Source organism: Phragmites australis, chromosome 13, assembly GCF_958298935.1.
Source record: "Phragmites australis chromosome 13, lpPhrAust1.1, whole genome shotgun sequence".
In the NCBI taxonomy this organism is placed as follows: domain Eukaryota; kingdom Viridiplantae; phylum Streptophyta; class Magnoliopsida; order Poales; family Poaceae; genus Phragmites; species Phragmites australis.
In genome coordinates this window covers 28,994,472-29,012,274 of record NC_084933.1, presented here as the reverse complement: position 1 = coordinate 29,012,274, position 17,803 = coordinate 28,994,472, and the positions used below count along the sequence as shown (strand labels likewise).

Genomic DNA, 17,803 nt, shown 5'->3' with positions numbered 1-17,803 from the left:
GCGCGGGACGGGCCCTTTGATTGTGCGTCACATGATCCTCGGCCCCGGCGCCCCGCTCGGCCGTTCACAAGGATTCAATGACCCTGCGGCCTGCAGCGGGGGCGCGACGAGACGCGCGCGGCGCAGGCCGGCAGGGCGCTCCTCTTCATTTATGGGTCGATCGCGACGCGGGAAAGGGCAAAAGCGCTCAACAGCTGCCGCGTTTTGAATCGAGGAGGAGGCCCTGGCCCTGGCCCTGCATTGCATTGCAACGACGACGGCTGCAGCTCCGCGGCTGCGAGTGCGTGAAGGATCCGTGAGCGGAGAGGTGACTGGGGCTGGCCAGTGAGGCAGGCGCGGTGGGGAGCCTGCCGCTGCTTTGAATGAAGCTGCTCGTTGCGTTCGTGATTCCACGGTGGAAGAGTTCAGTCATTAGTTACCCCTATGAGCTCCGCCTGTCGCGTTGCTCTGCGCCTCTGACTCGATCTGCTCACGCCTGCAACTGTTCATCAACTCCCGAACTCGTCCGTGCTTACCTACAAGCTAGCCAGTATCCAATTGAAGTGCTCCTTTTTGCGGGAACTGAAGTCGACAGAAGACGTGGCATTAATACTTGGTCGATCCATGATCCTAGTTCACGTCTTTGCTTCCTGAGTTGATTAATTCGGCGATGGTCCTGCTGTGGACCGTGAAGAATCGATAGTTAACTTTGCGTGAACGTGCAGAGCGTGATTATTGACCTCTGTCCTTTTCATGGACAAAGAAGAACAAATGAAAACGCATGCAGATTTATTGGTCTTCCACTGAAGTGCAAACTTAGGCAACCGCATTAGTCCTTACACTCGCATGTCAAAACATGCACGAATGCATGATCGACGAAGAAACAGGAATGAGCTGGTGGGCAGATAAAGAATAATATGTACTAAGAGGTCCCAAGTATCACCAGCGGATCCGTGGCGCAATGGTAGCGCGTCTGACTCCAGATCAGAAGGTTGCGTGTTCGATTCACGTCGGGTTCAAACCCCCGATCCAAGCGGTTCTATTTTTATTTTATTTTCCTTCTCTGCGATTTGTCAATTAAGCCATCTTCTTATCTTCCTTCTCTTCGATTTTCCAATTTAGCATCTTACCGTCCGTCATGCTCTATGGTCAAAGCTGCAATGTCGAGGCAGCCGCTATTAGGGCCGCCAAATGGCACGTTCAGAGTGGGCAATGGCACAGTGATTAAGTAGAAGCATGCAACATTTACTTCTTTTAACATGCAGTCCGTTGCACTTTCCCGAGCACTAGAGATGGCAATAGAAAGATGGCGCGCCCCTGCTCGTCACTAGTGTCGGTTGTTAATAAGTTGCCCATACATCCTGCTACACATACCACTGAATTTGAAGTATATACTAAAAAGGTCAACGCTTCACTTCAGTTTAGATTCAATACAAATCATACATCTGATTGTCCTGTCGAGAATACAATTAACATATGTTTTATGTGAACCAGGATACAAAAGAGAAACACAGTTCAAGTATGGAACGCCTGCTATTATGTGACATTCGACCATAATACATTTGATATTCCCTATTTCATGATACATGCTTGTAAGACGATGACATTATTGTTGCACTCAAATGGTATTCTCAGATAATTAAATAATTTCAGAGTAAGACCTGGGATGATCTTTTGGAGCAGAACACCAACGTTGCATCAACTTGTTATACTTCGTCGGACGCAGAAACTCCATGACGATCCCACAAACTATTTTTAAATTTGAGATGCAGTTGAAGTCTTCAAGTATCATACTCTTAATCATAACCGTTTGAACAGGAAAAGGAAAATTAAGTACAAATTAACATCTTCACCAGAGAACAACTTGCACAAATTTATAAAGCAAGGATGGCAAGAAACATCAGTTTTATGATAACCATGAAAAGTAAACATGTATTCACTATTGCATCTCCCTGTATGATCAGAGATTATGAGTTGAAGAAACACCAAAACTGTTACGAAAATCAACTTAAGAAAACTTGGTAAAGCAATTAGATAATATTAGAAATCACGTTCTCACTGCTCAGACCATTCCATGTTGCAAAGCATATTTGCAATTATTGTCTTGGTTGCTTTTACAAACGTAACATTCAGAATACCACTAACTGAAATTCGAAGGAACAAATTGATTGTTATTTGAGGACTCTCCAATTTCTCATTGATGGGTATCTGCACTTTTGTATTCCTTTAGGCTTTTATATCAAAGTAGCTGTTTACAATATTTAAGATACATGTAATATAAATGGGTCTTAAACCTGTGCTTACAAAAGATAACCTAATATAAAAAAATGCAATGGAGTGCTGCCAAGCATTAAAAAGCCTAAATGCTACAATCGTGGCAGGCATTAATCTCAGGTTTCATTTAGTGATACCTGCCTGGATTGAGAATGTTGTATTACTTTCGTGCAGAGTTGCTCTGGACTACCTGAAATTGAATGTTGTATTACTGTGAAAGACATTTCTAACCACACTAATCACATTTGCGTGCTCTTGCTTGATGGCAAAATATAGGTAAGTTTCATGGTTCAACGGCACATTTGACTATCTAGAATAACCTGACCATGTAGAGGTTATGTATATATGCCAAGGCATGAGCGTGATGTGTATCAGATTAAATTTTTGGATAGTCCTGACTACTAAAAAATGAGAAATCTGAAAGAAAGAAGCTAAGAACTTCCTAATTCTCTGCAAGGAATACCAGAGAGTATCCTAGGTTTATTGCAGCTGTACTGAGCAAGTTTTGTAATGAACCATATAATTTTATTCAGTAGATTTACTGCAGTCTTATAACGAAGGTAAAGTAAAATAGAATGCATCAAACTTTATTTACCAGTCTTATATTTTGGGACCTCTCACCATCTATACCTGAGTGTGGCTCAACTTGTTATTTGCCTGCTCCAGTAGATTAATTCCATAGTTAATCAAGACCTAATTGTAAGAAGTAATAAAAGGAGATTAATGTGGTTCCTTGCTGATATGTAATTTGACTTCCAATATCATTATTTGAATGATCGAATCTCCCCTCCACTAAACATCTACACCCCAAAACTGCATAGCAGACCACATGAGAAAAAAATTGATAAACCAAAGAACAGTTTAGGTAGAAAGTCGTAATTTTGGCTGTTTCATCTAAGCAAAATGACATGCGCCTTGGTAACACTATGTGTCTAATACGACATGTAACTAAGCAAACACCGGTACAATTTTAGTAGTTGGGATTTGGGAAGCTAGCATTGCAAGAATGAGACACGAGAGCTTATCCAAAGCGGCGAGGTTTTCATATCTGAGAGACCTCCCTGTTGTCTCGCACAATCTGGATTTGTTTATGTTCGCAGATTTGGAATGGGCTGTGTGGAGAGCTCGAAATAAAATAGCTATTGAGAGGAAATTCCTTGGTTCACCAATTGACATTCTGTTTTCTGGGGTTTCGTACTTGCAGAAGTGGAAGTCCCTTCTAAAATCTGATGACAAGCTGACTATGGAGGCTGTGCTGTCGAGCATGATGCAGTGGATCAAATCGTTCAATGTTAGCTCTGTGGATAGTACTGATGTGGAGGAGATTTAACCCCTGGAGGTCTGCTGGCCTGGTCTGAAGCTCTTCCGATCTTAGGGCGAGCGTCTGTCGTCTTTTGTGGCTTTTAGCGGGTGCGAAGGTTCTGTGTGTGTTGTATGCTAAACCTTTTTCTTGTTTGCCCTGTTTTGTACCCGGTTTTTAGGTTTCCGCTTTTGTTTGGGTCTGGTTGTTTGGTTGTTGGCCTGTATATTTGTTTGCTGTAACTCTTTATTGGCTTTCAATAAAAGCCGAGAAATCTCCCTTCTAAAAATCTCCCTGTTGTCTCCAATGCGGGAAATTCTATCGAAGTTCTTGTTGGTGAACCCTGTAATATGGATCAACAACTATGCATCAGTAAGGAAAAATATAGAACAGGGTTTGACGATGAAGCTGAAAGAAATAATAAAAGCATAATTATGCACCCAAAGTCAAAAAGGGAAAGATCATCTGCTAACGTGCATGTTTATTGTTTCATAAAATCAATGCTATTTGAAGATTCAGAACCAGCATGTGCCAAACTCAACTGGAAAATAGTATACAACAGAAATGGCCTTTTTTTGAACAACCGATTGATGGAGCTATTGCTTAAAATTTTCAGTTTGAGCTAAATTCATTGGTGGTTAGAATCAGAAGGTTCAGTCGTATGCAAATTAATACACTGTTAGGAACATTTAGAAATGAAAAACAGCAGGAAAATTCAACTTGTTGAGTGCAACAACATGACACTATATATGTTTATTTCGTGAGGCACAAATGTATTTCGATTTAATCAAGGTCATGTAATATATTGCACATTAGGAACATTGTCAGCTAATGCACAAGGAAAATTTATAGGCAACTTATATATCATCTACCTCAAACCATTCCTATTAAAAAAAAATGTACGCAATTAAATCGACGATAAAAATAGGGATTATGTAGACCAAGTACCATTGGCAGAGCTTGAACTAAAATTAAGAGGAGGCCATTCAAAGGATTGTATACTAGTAATCTTTATATAATTAGATGATTTATTACCTAACATCAATGCTATATTTAAGGGTTTTGAAGTTATTAGGAGGGGCCAAGGCCCCCCTTGGCCTTCACTCTGCTCCACCAGTGAGACCAACCATTAACCATAGCTGCAAACAACAACATGAAGGGCAGCAGCAGGAAGTTCAGATTGTTGTGCCACAGCCGCTGTGGATGAGGAATGACGGGAGTCGAGGTGATCAGTATGATAGGTGCCATGGCCAGGAGGAGAGGGCGCATGGCTTCTGCATGGTCGCTCCCATGTGTGAGCGACGGACGTGGCCAGGCCGAAACGGATTGCTTCATGTACCTCCTAGTGCTGCCGTCGTAGCCCCGTGCGTCGCCTCCGCGTTGGAGCGTGCGGCTTTGTGGGGATCGGGATCCTCTGCAGTTGCTACTGGCAACTGCAGAGAGGCTACTGTAGCTACAGTAGAATGCATTTAGGCCTGGCCTAAGCCGTTCATTTCATGGCGGATGCATCAGATTCGTATGCTACAGTGATTCTCTGCATTAATGATGTATTAATGCAGAGAATCCGGGTCCGCTTCGTGGAGGTGGAGGCAAATGCGGGTGCGGCTCCCCGTGCGCAGTTGGGGCAGCGAGGGAGGCCGTGGAGGCAGCGGAGGAAGTAAGGATAAGGAAGCTCGATCTCATCGGGAGGAGAAGAACTGGACGCTATGTATTCACTCGATCTTGGATCGGACGGTGGACGACGGAAGGTGATGTGGCTCAATGACGGCGCGAGAATCTTACACGAATTAGGTTATAAAAAGAAGATGCATGGGCCTATGCAGCTATGCTCAATCCACGTTGATATGCGGCCGCGGATACCTCCTCGATCAACGTGAAAATTGATTTATTCCCTTCTTAATTATCCTCCTCCCATGTCATAATTTCCCCAAAATAACAATAGTTGGAGACTTGGAGGCAATGCAGCCATCCCCTCCACTCCCATCTATTTATTCTTTGGCCTTTTGTGATCTTAAACGTATAATGTGAGACATTATTTAACACAATCGACTAAAATTTTAGTTATTTATAGTTGACAAAAGTGAATGACACGGAAGGAAATTTTATAAGACTCCCGCACAAAAGACCCTCGCAAGACACTGATACACGCCGTGTCTCTTCTGATCCAATGACTAACGCGTATGTAGGAGAGAGAGCAGGGGACATGTGTCGCACGAGGAGAGCGGGTCTTTCGAAAGGTCGGGTCTTATAAAATTTCCTTCCGGACGACACCCCTCCTTTCATCCACCTCTAGCCACGTCTCTTTTATCTAGTGTGGGTGATTTGCTTCCCTGCATCTGGTGCCGGCTTTCACTACAAGATTCATTGCCGCCACCCTTCACCATGCTCACCTAGGGTTCTCGAGCTGCTTACTCAGCATCGCCCACCGCCCTAATGTTACCTCATCGCAGGCATCGTCACTGTCACCTCATCACACCCCACCCCATCAATGGTTCTAATGTTGTCCCAACCATCCCTAGCCTAAGGCACCTCTCGAACACCAAACACTCCAACCGAAACAGTAAGCAACCTCACCGCCATCGACTACAAGGAGCTGAAATTTTTGTCACATGAAGTGTAGGAAATGTGACACAATTTTCGATCTGACCATCTTGTGTAGGGCCTAGCTTTGCATTTTGCACCGGGCCCTTGAATTCTCATGTACGGCCCTGCTGCTATACATATGTAGGCTCACGCTCATATGCTAGTTAATGGAAGCCATAAAACTCAGCACCAAGATTTTCAAGCACACACTGCATTTGTGGAAAGCAATTTTGAACTGCTACTGCAATTGATGCAAGCAAAACCGTCTTAGGCAAAGCAGTGAGAAAGTGACAAATGTGAACCGCTATAGATCTCTCTCTGGTTCTCAATTGAACTAAGGTGGCGTTTGGATAGCAAATGAGAATGAGAAAGGGATACGAGGTGGGTATGGGTTATGGTTATGAAATTCCTTTTTCATTCCTTTTTTTTTTTGTGTGGGTTGTGTTTAAGTTTGGGATTTAGTGTTTTATGGCTATAATACCCTTTTCAAACGGGAGAATCTTGTATTTACCAAGGGCATTTTTGTAATTTTGTATTCCCTTCTATTGTAACCCAGCTATAACCCAGTCCATCCATTGGAAATAAATTGATATATATAAAAAAAAGAAGCTCTCATATCCCTTTCCCAAACCTCTCATATTTCTCAAACCCTATATCCAAACATTGTATTAAATCTATCGCACCTCTCGTATCCATTCCTAACCCCCAATTCCTCAAATCCAAACGGCACCTAACTGGTTCCATACAGTACACTGGCACAAGTGCTGCGTGTCGTACTCTGAAAAAATTAACCGACAATAGACACAGATAATTACATCATATATATCACAACACTACTTATATAAAGCTTCATCACTTATAGTACGGACGTAGAAGGCCTCAGGCATGGTACCAAAACAAAATATTTACACATCTCCCGCGCAACCTTGCGAACACGCACCACTTCCTGAAACGCAGGCTGCCCACGCGCTGCTGAAAAGCCATCAATTCGTCATCCGAAATCCCGAACCCAGCGAGGCAGATTTCTTCATCCCTCCGCTGGTGATCGACCTGGGAACTATACAACGAATTACTCGTTTAATCTTTATGTAGCCTTTCATTCACCACTGCATCTAGCTTATGGCCGACTGGCGCTGACGGGCTGCCCATAGCTGGCTCAGCGCGCGGAGGCGCTGGAAGTAGTCGCCGAGCGCGAGGAGGCCCCGCGCCGCCTGCCGCGTCGTCAAAATCTTGTGCATCTCCTTCAACGTCGTGTGCCGTAGATGGTCCGCCTGCGCAACCCAGAACAGACAGGCGCCACCGTGTGAGCAACAAGAACACGCGCGCGACGCAGTGCATACTGCATGTGTTCGGGCCATCCATGGCGCCGGTGTTTTGGCGATCGGTTAAATAGTTACCTGGTCGACGAAGCTGACGAGGGCTTTCAGCTTCTCCACCGCGTTGGCCATCTGCAGCATGTAGGCGTCGGACGAGCCGAACGTGCTGGCCGCCGTCAGGGTCTCCGCGAGCGTCTGCTGCAGCTTATCCATACCCTGCGAGAGGGCGTCCTCGAACTGCGTCGAGCTATTCCGCAGGCCGCACACGGCAACGAGCTGCGGCTCCGTCAGTGGCTCCAGCTGCGGGCTCAGGATCTGACAACAGCAACAACAATATCCAACCCAACGTGTGAGACCAACCGTGCAAGAATACAGTGCTGCAACTTGTTGCGCTTGTATGATATCTGCAATTGTGCGGTTCAGTGAGGCACCTTGAGGACTTCCGACGGCCGGAACCCGCCGATCCAGAGGAAGAACCGCTCGGCGGGGGTCTTCCACATGCCGGACATAACGTACAACACGTCGGAATTGGCAGCCATCGACTTGATCCAGAAGAGGTGCTCGTAGTTGCTGAGCCCGGTCTCGACGAGCATGCGCAGCTCGAGCTCCGTCGTGTGCCCCTGGAGGGCAGACCTCAGCTCGGCCGTGTGCCTGTTCTGCTCGTCCACCCAGTGGCTGTACTCTATCTCGAACGCAGCAACACCTATGGAAGTGAGCCACACAAGCCGGCAGTTAGATACTTAGATACACAGAGTGCTGCATTTGGTACTGAACATTGTGCTCAAAATTGTTGACCACTACTTTTCGTTCTTCAGAATGATCGGCGCAAAATCTGACCTGCATCTAGTGACCCTGTAAATCCGAGAGTTGAGTCTCCCAGGTTCCCGTTTGCATATACACCCTGCAGCTCAGCCAACACACTGGATCAGGGAATGTAACAGGGATTGACGAAATGGCTAACAAACAGATCCTGTTTTGTACCTGCTGTCGAGTCCGTTGAAGCTCTTGCTCTAATTGGGCCAACTTTATACGGCTTGTCTCTAGCTGCTTGATGTAAGCCTATGAAACAACAACAATGGCGTCCATAGTGAGATAAGCTACTAATTTACCTAGCATGATGCCACCAAGAGACTGGTGATGAAGTTCTAATGGTAACCTTTTTCCGCAAGCGACTTTTCCGAGCAGCCTCTCTGTTCTGTGCAAGTCTTCTCGAGCTCTGAGTAAAATCATTTCAGGTTTATATTTGGAAGAATTTTTCTCTCTCGCAAGAATAAATCAATTAACCTAGAAAACGGACTGTTGAAGTTTGATATCTTTCTCTGATGTATATATATTTATGAAAGACTAAATATGCTGTGGCAGTCAAAAGAACAAAAAGAAAAACATGCGAAAGACCCTTAAATTGTACTACTACATGTGGTGGTCACCTTCTCTGTCGACTTGCTTGTTTCCTGATCAGCACTTCTTGCTGGCTCTAGTGCTACCTGTGGAACATCTTCTAGCTGCACAAAAGCTCATCAATATGAGTACCCATGCAATGAACAAACCACGGAAGCTAATTTATAGCCCTTGATTCCTCAAAAGGCGAAAAGAATCAAGCTAATCAATGAGTTCGTCCTCACCATAGTGTCGAACTTGGTGTCTGCCTCCAAGATGGTGGACGCGCTCATGGCCTGGCCGCTGTCGACCTTGAACGGCTCGTTGCTCCACATGCCGATCGGCGCCGGGGCCAGCCGCTCGCACACCCCCATTCTGACGGGCGCCGCGTACTGCGCCGACGCCGAGGTCATGTACTCCGGCGGAGAGGCGGCGCTGCCGATGCTAACCAACAGAAACCAACGGAGAGGCACCGTGAGTAACAAAGGATCATTGCGAGTATCAAGTAGCAGCCAGGCAAGAGGGAAAAAAAGAGGCGATGCTTTTGAGCGCGGAATGGAATGCGCACAGCGCAGCGAAATATGCTCTCCGAGTGCAGCCGCAGCTGCGCCAGAAAGGCGCTGGGAAAGGCGGCCCCCGCGAGCACTTTTGTCAAAGCAGCAAAATGGAAAATTCCTGGTGCGTACGTATCCACTATCTTAATTGTGCATTTATATTAAGATTCGTGTTAAAAGTTTAATAAAAATAATGAGAGAATCAATAGATAGATAATATATATAAACAGTCGAGATTATGTACATACATAACAAATAATAACTTACACAACAAATGATGGTGTATGATGAATGGCGCGCTGAGATGACGCCGCCCACTTCGCGCGCACTTCGGTCACGACAAAAATCTTATCGTCTAAGATGGCAATGGTTTCAGAAGGAAAAGATCGGTCGCCCAACACAGGCAAGGGATGAACAGTTCAATGGCAAGCTGTGGTTACGAGTTAAGGTTGCCTACTGGTCTGGGATGCGAGAACCTGTGCTGGTGCCTAGGGAGCGCATGTACGAGACCAGAGAATCATCAGAGTGGTAGCTGCTTGCCCGGCTGCGCGAGTGGCTGGATGCCCTCGTCCTCAGAGTTGGAGTGGAGCCTGGAATCTGGAATCCGGCGCCTGTAGCGTGGAAGGAAGCGTACGTGGAGCCCATGGCTTTCGCAAAGGCAAGCAACAGGGGGAGTGGTGCTGCACTGGTTGGTGGCTAGCGTGCCGGGAAGGAATTGGCGCCCTCCTCTTCCTTCCACTGCTCCGCCACAAGCGACGCAAAAAGGTTGCAACCTTTTTTGAGTTTCTCCGCCTCTGCTCATGTCTCGCTGTTGCTGTGTTCGAGAGTCTTATGCTCGTGTCGTGTCGTGTCGTTCTTTGGCTCAGCGCCGCCGTCCGGCCGGCGACGGCGCGGGGGCGCGTCGCTGCCATGTGGCGTCCAGTTTCAGTGGACGACGACCACCATAACGTGAGTCGACGGCCATCACTCGAACTTCATCGTCGCGAGTTGCGACTGAGCAGGATTGCAGGAATACAGGATAAGCTGGTGTGCTGATCTACTCAGAAGCGATAAACAAGCTCCTGTCTCAGACAGAGTACGCACCGGCGGTGACGCTATGCGGCCAAGTCCATTTCTTCTCCAGGGCCGACAAGGACAGCCACCATACCGGCCGGGGCTAGAAATTCCAGCCATTTCTTAGTAGAGCTTAAAGCCTTAAACAAGTGGTTACAAACTTAAACATGCAGAGAGGGTGGTGAGTGGTGACAGTGACGCCGATCAGTTCATCAGCGGTGACGTCACGCCGCAGGAAGAACAGTGCAGAATAGAGAATGCTCGTGAAGAAAACCCCCACAAAGTCACTAGATTTTAGCCCGGGTTTTAGCTTATGAGCTATAAACTTAACCCGAACTGCTGCGTATTATGCTTTCGAGTTTCTTTTTTCTTTTTTTTTTGCGAGGAGTGGGGGGGGGGGGTGGTAATTAAAAATGGCCCATCAGAACATCCCCTCTTACATTCAGGACCTTAGGAAACAAAGAAAAAGCAAAGGAAAACATCCCCTCTTACATTCTCGGAACCTAATCCTAAGTCCGTAGGGCAGCACCATAAAACAACGGCGATTCTAGTATGATCTGTTCAATCATTCACGAACCTCAATAATTTTGTGCAATGTTCGCGTCCTGCGCGACAGGAAACAGACGCTCCACACGTAGTGGCTGCCTTGCCAAGCCAGCACAGGCAAAGAGGATTTGGATGGACCTCAATTATTTGCTAGGCCACTTCGCTTTTACGGTAAAGCAAGTTAGGTTGGTCTGGTGATCTATCCAGCAGACAGAAAATGCAAGCAAAGCAGCGGCCAGTGGGCTTCATCTCGTCGGCTCTCCGAGCACAGCTCCCAAACCCCACCACACAACTTATCAGGAACAGAAGTGCAGCAGTTATGTGCATAGCACTTTCCGCGAAATTTCGTCATACGTGTTGTTACGATAGGTTTACACGACTATATGTTCGGATTTGGATCACAATGCCCCCTATCTGAACAGGACCTGAGCGGTGTAATTCCAAAGGCGTATGTATAATTGCAGCAGCTATGTCAGCCCTGGAGCTGATGATGCAGATTGCAGAAGAGAAATACATGAAAGAAGGGGCATAATATGTCATGCACGCATGCACATTGCAATATGAAGAAAAATTCTTCAAGTGGTTGTATATGTCAGGACGGTGATGGTGATGAAAAAGAAATATGATGGCAAGAAAGAAGGGAATGTTTTGATTGGCTAGTCGGCTGGTGGTGAATTGTGGTGATGCAGTGGTCATCACTTTCTTCAGATCAGCACCAGCACTTGATGAGGAGGGGGTAGCCCCAGCCTTGCCGTGTACTGGGTTGGAGATGATGCAAAAACACCTTTCCTTCACTAGTGCCTGGCTGCCTCCGCACTATTTTGCCAAATAAGGCTCTTGGCTTTTTTTCGTTAGGGGTTCAACTATTAGAGGCCCTCAACTAAAGAGACCTGATGCAAAGTTCATTGTCATGGCTGCTAAAAGGATGGTGCTGACGAATGACATGTCCTATTCAGGATCAGCTACGTGTCATGCAAATTCAGTGTAACTTATAGGCCAAACATGGACAGACCAAGCGTATAGGGAGTGAGGGCACACACTCTGCTCAATTTCTTATTTTCAGTGGACTTAGCTCTTTCGTGAAGTTGCAAAGGCCAGTCACTGATATGCACTCACTAAATTTTTGAGTTGGTCCGTCACTGGGCCGAAGTAAGAAAAGTTCGTTGAAAACGAGAGCATATGGTTGTCTAGACTAGGCAGAGAACATTAGAACAAAGCCAAGCGTCTCCCTCCCTTCTTAGTCTAATTTTGGAGAGTTAGCACAAACCATCTCCAACCATATTCTCTTCATTTCGTTCCCTTCCCGATTCCCTTTCCCGTTTTTATTCCCTTTATTTTCTCTCATCTCCAACAGCTTCCCTTCGAGAGGAACCGTGAAGTGAAAGGATAGATAATCCTGTCCTGAAGAGAATAACATTTGAAATCTCTTCGTGACGGGAACAGTGAAAGGAAACAATTGGAGCGCTGAAGAGAACGAAAATCTCGTTCACTTCACGATGGGATTTTTGCCCTCGAAGGAAAACCGTTGAGAGTAATAACTGGTGATTCCAAAAGATGGTAGCCATCCTACTGTTTTTCCTACTTTTGAGCTTTGCTTTGTTTATTTTAGCTGACATGATCTCACTCCGGACGACACTAGTCCACTTGCTCATCTAAAGATCTACTATTCAGTTTACATCATGATGTGCCACAAGGTAAGCAAATTGCTTTACTACTAGTTTATGTGACTACAGCTTTTAACTCTCCTCTTTGCTTGCCGTCTTGTCCTACTTCACAATACCAGTGCGACAGTTCTCAAACTTTTGGTATTTGCTAAGAATCAAATTGGAGAAAACCAAAAAACAGATGAAACAGGGGGGTTGGATTAGGGGAATACGCACCTAAGCTTGTGGATGTTGAAATGGTCCTCGAGATAGCCTTGGTACATCTCCATTATAGCATACTTAAAACGATCTCCCTTAAAAAGTGATGCGATCACCTCGTATCTGCCAATGGAAAATTGTGACTCATTTGAAAAAAGGGGAATACCAGTTGTATGATTCATAAAAGCTGAAGGTTATGCGTCTGCTCTAGGTTGTCTAGTGTTCAATGAACATGAAAGAAGATATGGTATTAGAAAAATGCTCTAAGAAAGATACGCTCTTTTAAAACTATAAATGTTAGATCACTTGCTTCGGTCGCTTTATTCCGATCAACAATACAAACATATGTTTAGGAGTGCTATTCCAAACTTATTGGAGAAACCAATACGATTTATTAGCCTTATATGCTTGCACCAATTCACAGTCATCCAGAGTAAAAAGGAAAACAACAAACTGGGCATGACTAACCAAAGTTCATGCCTTCTTTCGTTCTACCAACCAGGAACGAAAACAATAAGCCAGCCATGTATGGAAAGCTCTAGTGAGACGTTTTCCTTGTCAAGTTGCCACAAAAACACCGTTTATCATCAAGTCAAGCCCACACGAATAGAAGCCAAAGACTAGAGTTTCACTTGCTCCTGAGTCCGGACTAAGATCGACATACCGAACAAGCAAAATCAATGAATAAACTAAGTAGGGAAACTCAGTACCTGGTTGCAGTTTTTTCTTCAATTAAGGGTGACCTACGACTCACACAGGCACGGCGACATCGAATTGCTGAACACAGGGGCCTCCACAGGTGTGCTCTAGCTCAGCTCCAAAAGACACCACCAGTTGTTCTTGAAAAAAGACACCACCAGTTGTCCAGAGGAAGTGATGCAGGGTTATATAAGGAGCCAGCTGCCTTCCCTCCAAAAGGAGGAGTCAAGTATAAAGAGCTTTTAGTATCTAATATTATCACCTGAGCCTCATGCTTAGGAAGCACTAATTATTCTTTACGTAAACTAGTTGGATATGTGCAAAGTTGCTTGCACACAGGAATACGTATACGCATCCATCATCACCTAACAAGGGCGAGCCTGAAAAGTATGCAGACGATTCTGACAGAGAAGAAAGAAGGTAACTTTCAGGTGTAAAAGAAGCATGCTTTTAAGCCTGCATTGCAGGCATACACACTTGGTTACTTCGGCAGGTCGACACAATTGCTGCTCAATAATTTCAGATAGCACAACTGATGGACAGTACCCTGGAAAGGCATGACACCAAGTAGTTTCCACGTACATTTTGCTGCAACACCACCAAGCAAAGATGGTTAAATACACCACATCCACTGTCACTAACTGATTAGACAGAAAGGTGAATGCAAGAAGACTCAACAGGGAAGGTAAACTTATTCATAAGTTTAAATTTGAAGTGCAACAGAAGCTTCGTTTGGTACAAGAACTCCTACAGATTAAAGCGCCTTGCATTTGTTAGCTTGTTACTCACGTATACATATGTAACTATGTGAACATAAGTAGTTACAAGAAGTATAATGGAGCGGAGGACAACACTAGGTTCACACAAAATTATAAAGTGGGCTTATCATGACCTACTTGAATTGCTATGGAGCCTTTGGGACCTCAAGAAGCCAGAAGGATTTAAGTAGTGCTCGTTTTGTGATGACCCTATAATGGGATCCTGTTAGATTCCATGATGCAATTAAGGGACATCACTAGATTCACCAACTTGGTTCATGTTGGAACTTCCCATTTCTGGGGTATCCCTCCTGATCACTAGACCTCCTCAACCTTCCAAAAAAGAAGCCTCCTTTACACCTTTCTTTTTTGCTCCAATGCTACTTGTCCCCATTCCTCATTGCTTTTTTCAGTGGTGTATCAACATCTGGAGAAGAGCACATCATGTTTAGCAGTCAATTATTCCACTCGTCTCTGTATATTATACACAGTAGAAATATCTATGAATTTTGCAGTAATATTGGTGACAACAAGGTGAATTCTAGCATAAAATTCAGTTGAAAACTTAAAACAAAGCACAAATCTCTTGAAACTTGTGTTCAATTTTGTATAACGATGTCTCAATTAACTAATCTAAGTCGTCCCACTATTGGGCAATCATTGCCTATATCTTTCCCCAAAGCAAGAAGAAATTACACCGCATAATTACCTGATCTAAAGCAAAACCAAACAAAACGAAGAGGAATGCATTATGTCTGGTGGGGGCACCTCCTCTTTTGCGAATTGCTTAACGCCGGTGTGCGACGACGAAGAATTCCCCTTCGCCACGAAGGAGCAAAAGAAGAGAAACCTTTCGACGGGTAACGTAAAGAAGAAGAGATAAGATAAAGCACTAGAGGAGATCAATTAGTATTATAATTAGGCCACAATGATGCAGTCCTGCTAATATATGCAAACTACTAAACCTTATTGCAAAGGGCCCCTGCTTGCTGATGGCAGCATTATTGAAGCTGTCCATGCACGTCTCCATCACGCTGCGCTTATTCTTTTTCCTCGTTTTGGAGTGAGAATGCGTTGCAGCGATGGTCGTGGCTGTGGCTGCTTGATTCCTTCGTCGCCTTTCCTTCTTTTTGGCTTGATTGATTTGCGCCCTTCTTTTCCCCGACCTCCTTTTTGCCCCCGTTTTCGCTGTTCATCACGTTCTGCATGATTTCAGGGAAAAATTCTGGTAAAAAGTTGGGGGAAATTTTATAGCCCCTCGAGTTAATTGGGACCCTGAATCCTACAAATATAATAGAGCAGGAAGGGAAGGAGATTGATCGGGATAAGAAATTACTCGCTCAAACATCAAATGCAGTTGCACGATTTCAGGGAAATTAGGGTAAACAAATCGTAAATTGCAGGCAGGACTGTGGATTGATCTGAAAACAGAAATTACTCACTTGCCAGATGTAATTAGGATTCTTCACATCGACTGTTCCAGTTGGCTAGCCGGCGGCGGTAGATTGGAGAAGCGGAACAGGAATTGGATCGACTGCATCCGATGCTGCGTTGAAACGAACACTAATGTGTAATACTAACCTACTGGGCCACTTGTCTGGGCCTTGGACGGCAGCTATATGAAGCTTATCCATTCTAACAAGAGAACAACCATTCAGATAAAAAGTTCTTATCCAAATCCTCCTGATTAGTATTTTTCTAGATCCCTTGATGTACATCATGTCGCAAACGATCAGACGGATCACTCCTCCTGATCTCTCTCCCTCTCAGCGCTCACTCTGTTTCTCTGACGAAATTCCGGCACGGCCAATACAATGAACAGTGCTCTAGGTTTTTGTATTAGCGACGTTTTCTTCATTTGGATGCTATTTAACGATTACAAAGCAGGAGATCGTGGTCCCCTGAACGCGCGCCACAAGCAGATGCAACATATGTGATCCCACACGTCCAACTTGTGTCACGCGCGACTTGATCAACTAATTGTGCATGCCGAAAACAAAGGCATGTGGCTGACAGATAAAACTGAAAACCGAAAAAACAGGGAGGGAAAACCTAAAAAGAAGTGACATAGGATTACAATTTATTTGTCAACACATCGAACATCTACTGGTAGTGGGAGCACTTATTTGAGCAAGCTATTGGATAGTTAGGCCAGTGAACCAGTAGCTTAATTGGGTTGATCTCTACTTGATCTGAAGTGTTAGGGGACCCAACTATTGCCTTGGTACAAGCAATGAAGAAAAGTCACATGAAAACAATGAAAAAAAAAACAAAACTACGATGAATCTGGGATGTGATACGATAATGGACTGTCGGGAGTTTTCCGGCCTCGACAAATTGGCGAATCACCAAAGTACCAAATGGTCGCAGAGTAGTGGTGTGAGGTTGGCAAGGCCAGCGACATACCATCTAAAGCGGTTCGCTCATTTGCGCTTTTGGTTTCATGAGAGCTTTAGGAAAAGTGGAACTCTAGGGTTTTCACCGCCTCTTTGCAAAGATAAAGGAGGAAGCAAGGACATGGTGCATTTTTTTACTAGAACTAGCAAGGTGGCCCAATGCTAATAGCGTGGTTAGCCTCGCCGTAATATTGTCACGATAATCTTTGATTAAAAATAGTCTTTTTTGTTTTTTACGAGGTTAGTATCATTTAGTTACAAAAACACATAAAATTAGAAGAAATAAAAATTATGTTAGTAGAAAAAATTATTTATACTCCAAACTTGTACCCGAATCGTATATATGTATTGGTTCGATTCATATATGTTTTAATCAACTGTCAAAATCGTACGTTAGGTATATGTAGCCCAACCAAAATCAGAATAGATTTACCTTGCTTGTTGTCTGCTTGATATGACGAACTTTAGCTACACAATGTTTTTTAATCTATTATCTTTGTAAGAATTTTTTAAAAAATCATTGTTTTTTATTATGAATTTCAGCTATTGATTAATTGTATTTTTTATGGACACTTTATTTAGGTATTTGATTTTTATAATAATTTTTTTATAAGACTATATTTGATATGGATCCTTATTTTTTCCTATTCAAAGCCCAATTTTAATTATTATTAATTTTTTGGACTCTTTATTTATATATTTTGCTTCCCAAATTGTATGGAAATCGAACTGTTATTTTTTCATAATTTTTATTTCAAATTTAGGTATTTATTAATTGTATTTGATATGGACTCTTTGAGTTCCGAATTTAGCTATTCATTAATCATATTTTATATGAGATTTTTTATTTAATTTAGACCGTTAGATGTTTATAACTATGAATGGTCTAGATTATTTTTCTTTTTTTATTAATGTGGTAATTTTATGACCTTAAAAGTAAAACAGTGACTCCTTTTTCACCTCAAATAATAATATAATAGATCACATTCCATTAGACCACTGGCGGGGGCAAAGCGGCTACGCCTACCGGGAGATTAGAACCACTAGTTTTTGTTTGTAATTATGCACATACGGTTTTGTACTTAATTTTTTTCCTCCTATATTAA

General features: G+C 44.0%; 1 protein-coding gene and 1 non-coding gene across 3 annotated transcripts; one reads left to right on the top strand and one right to left on the bottom strand.

Moving 5' to 3' along the window:
• Positions 1–926: 926 nt before the first annotated feature.
• TRNAW-CCA (transfer RNA tryptophan (anticodon CCA)) lies at positions 927–998 on the top strand. The gene has a single exon. It is a non-coding gene; the product is annotated as a tRNA-Trp (tRNA).
• A 5,949-nt stretch (positions 999–6,947) lies between these two features.
• Positions 6,948–15,888, bottom strand: LOC133888500 (transcription factor TGAL6-like). Of its 2 annotated transcripts, XM_062328771.1 has the most exons (14): positions 15,744–15,888; positions 15,267–15,503; positions 15,070–15,151; positions 14,440–14,728; positions 13,555–13,748; positions 12,863–12,967; positions 9,075–9,273; positions 8,880–8,954; positions 8,609–8,668; positions 8,434–8,511; positions 8,290–8,353; positions 7,884–8,155; positions 7,534–7,767; positions 6,948–7,407 (listed from the first exon to the last, which is right to left on the bottom strand). In XM_062328771.1, the coding sequence occupies exons 6-14, from the start codon at positions 12,913–12,915 to the stop codon at positions 7,249–7,251; spliced, it is 1,194 nt and encodes a 397-aa protein (XP_062184755.1). In that variant the 5' UTR covers positions 12,916–12,967; positions 13,555–13,748; positions 14,440–14,728; positions 15,070–15,151; positions 15,267–15,503; positions 15,744–15,888; the 3' UTR covers positions 6,948–7,248. The 2 variants fall into 2 exon arrangements, with proteins under 2 accessions (XP_062184755.1, XP_062184756.1); XM_062328772.1 differs by having other exon boundaries at positions 13,555–13,683; positions 13,806–14,728; positions 15,070–15,503.
• Between the last annotated feature and the right edge of the window lie 1,915 nt (positions 15,889–17,803).

Bases quoted from the DNA above. Each gene is read 5' to 3' on its own strand.
- LOC133888500 (XM_062328772.1), bottom strand. From the start codon at position 12,915: ATGGAGATGTACCAAGGCTATCTCGAGGACCATTTCAACATCCACAAG. The intron at 8,955-9,074 runs GTGAGGACGAAC...GCTTTTGTGCAG, and splicing joins ACACCAAGTTCGACACTATG to CTAGAAGATGTTCCACAGGT. The intron at 8,669-8,879 runs GTGACCACCACA...GATTTTACTCAG, and splicing joins CAAGCAAGTCGACAGAGAAG to AGCTCGAGAAGACTTGCACA.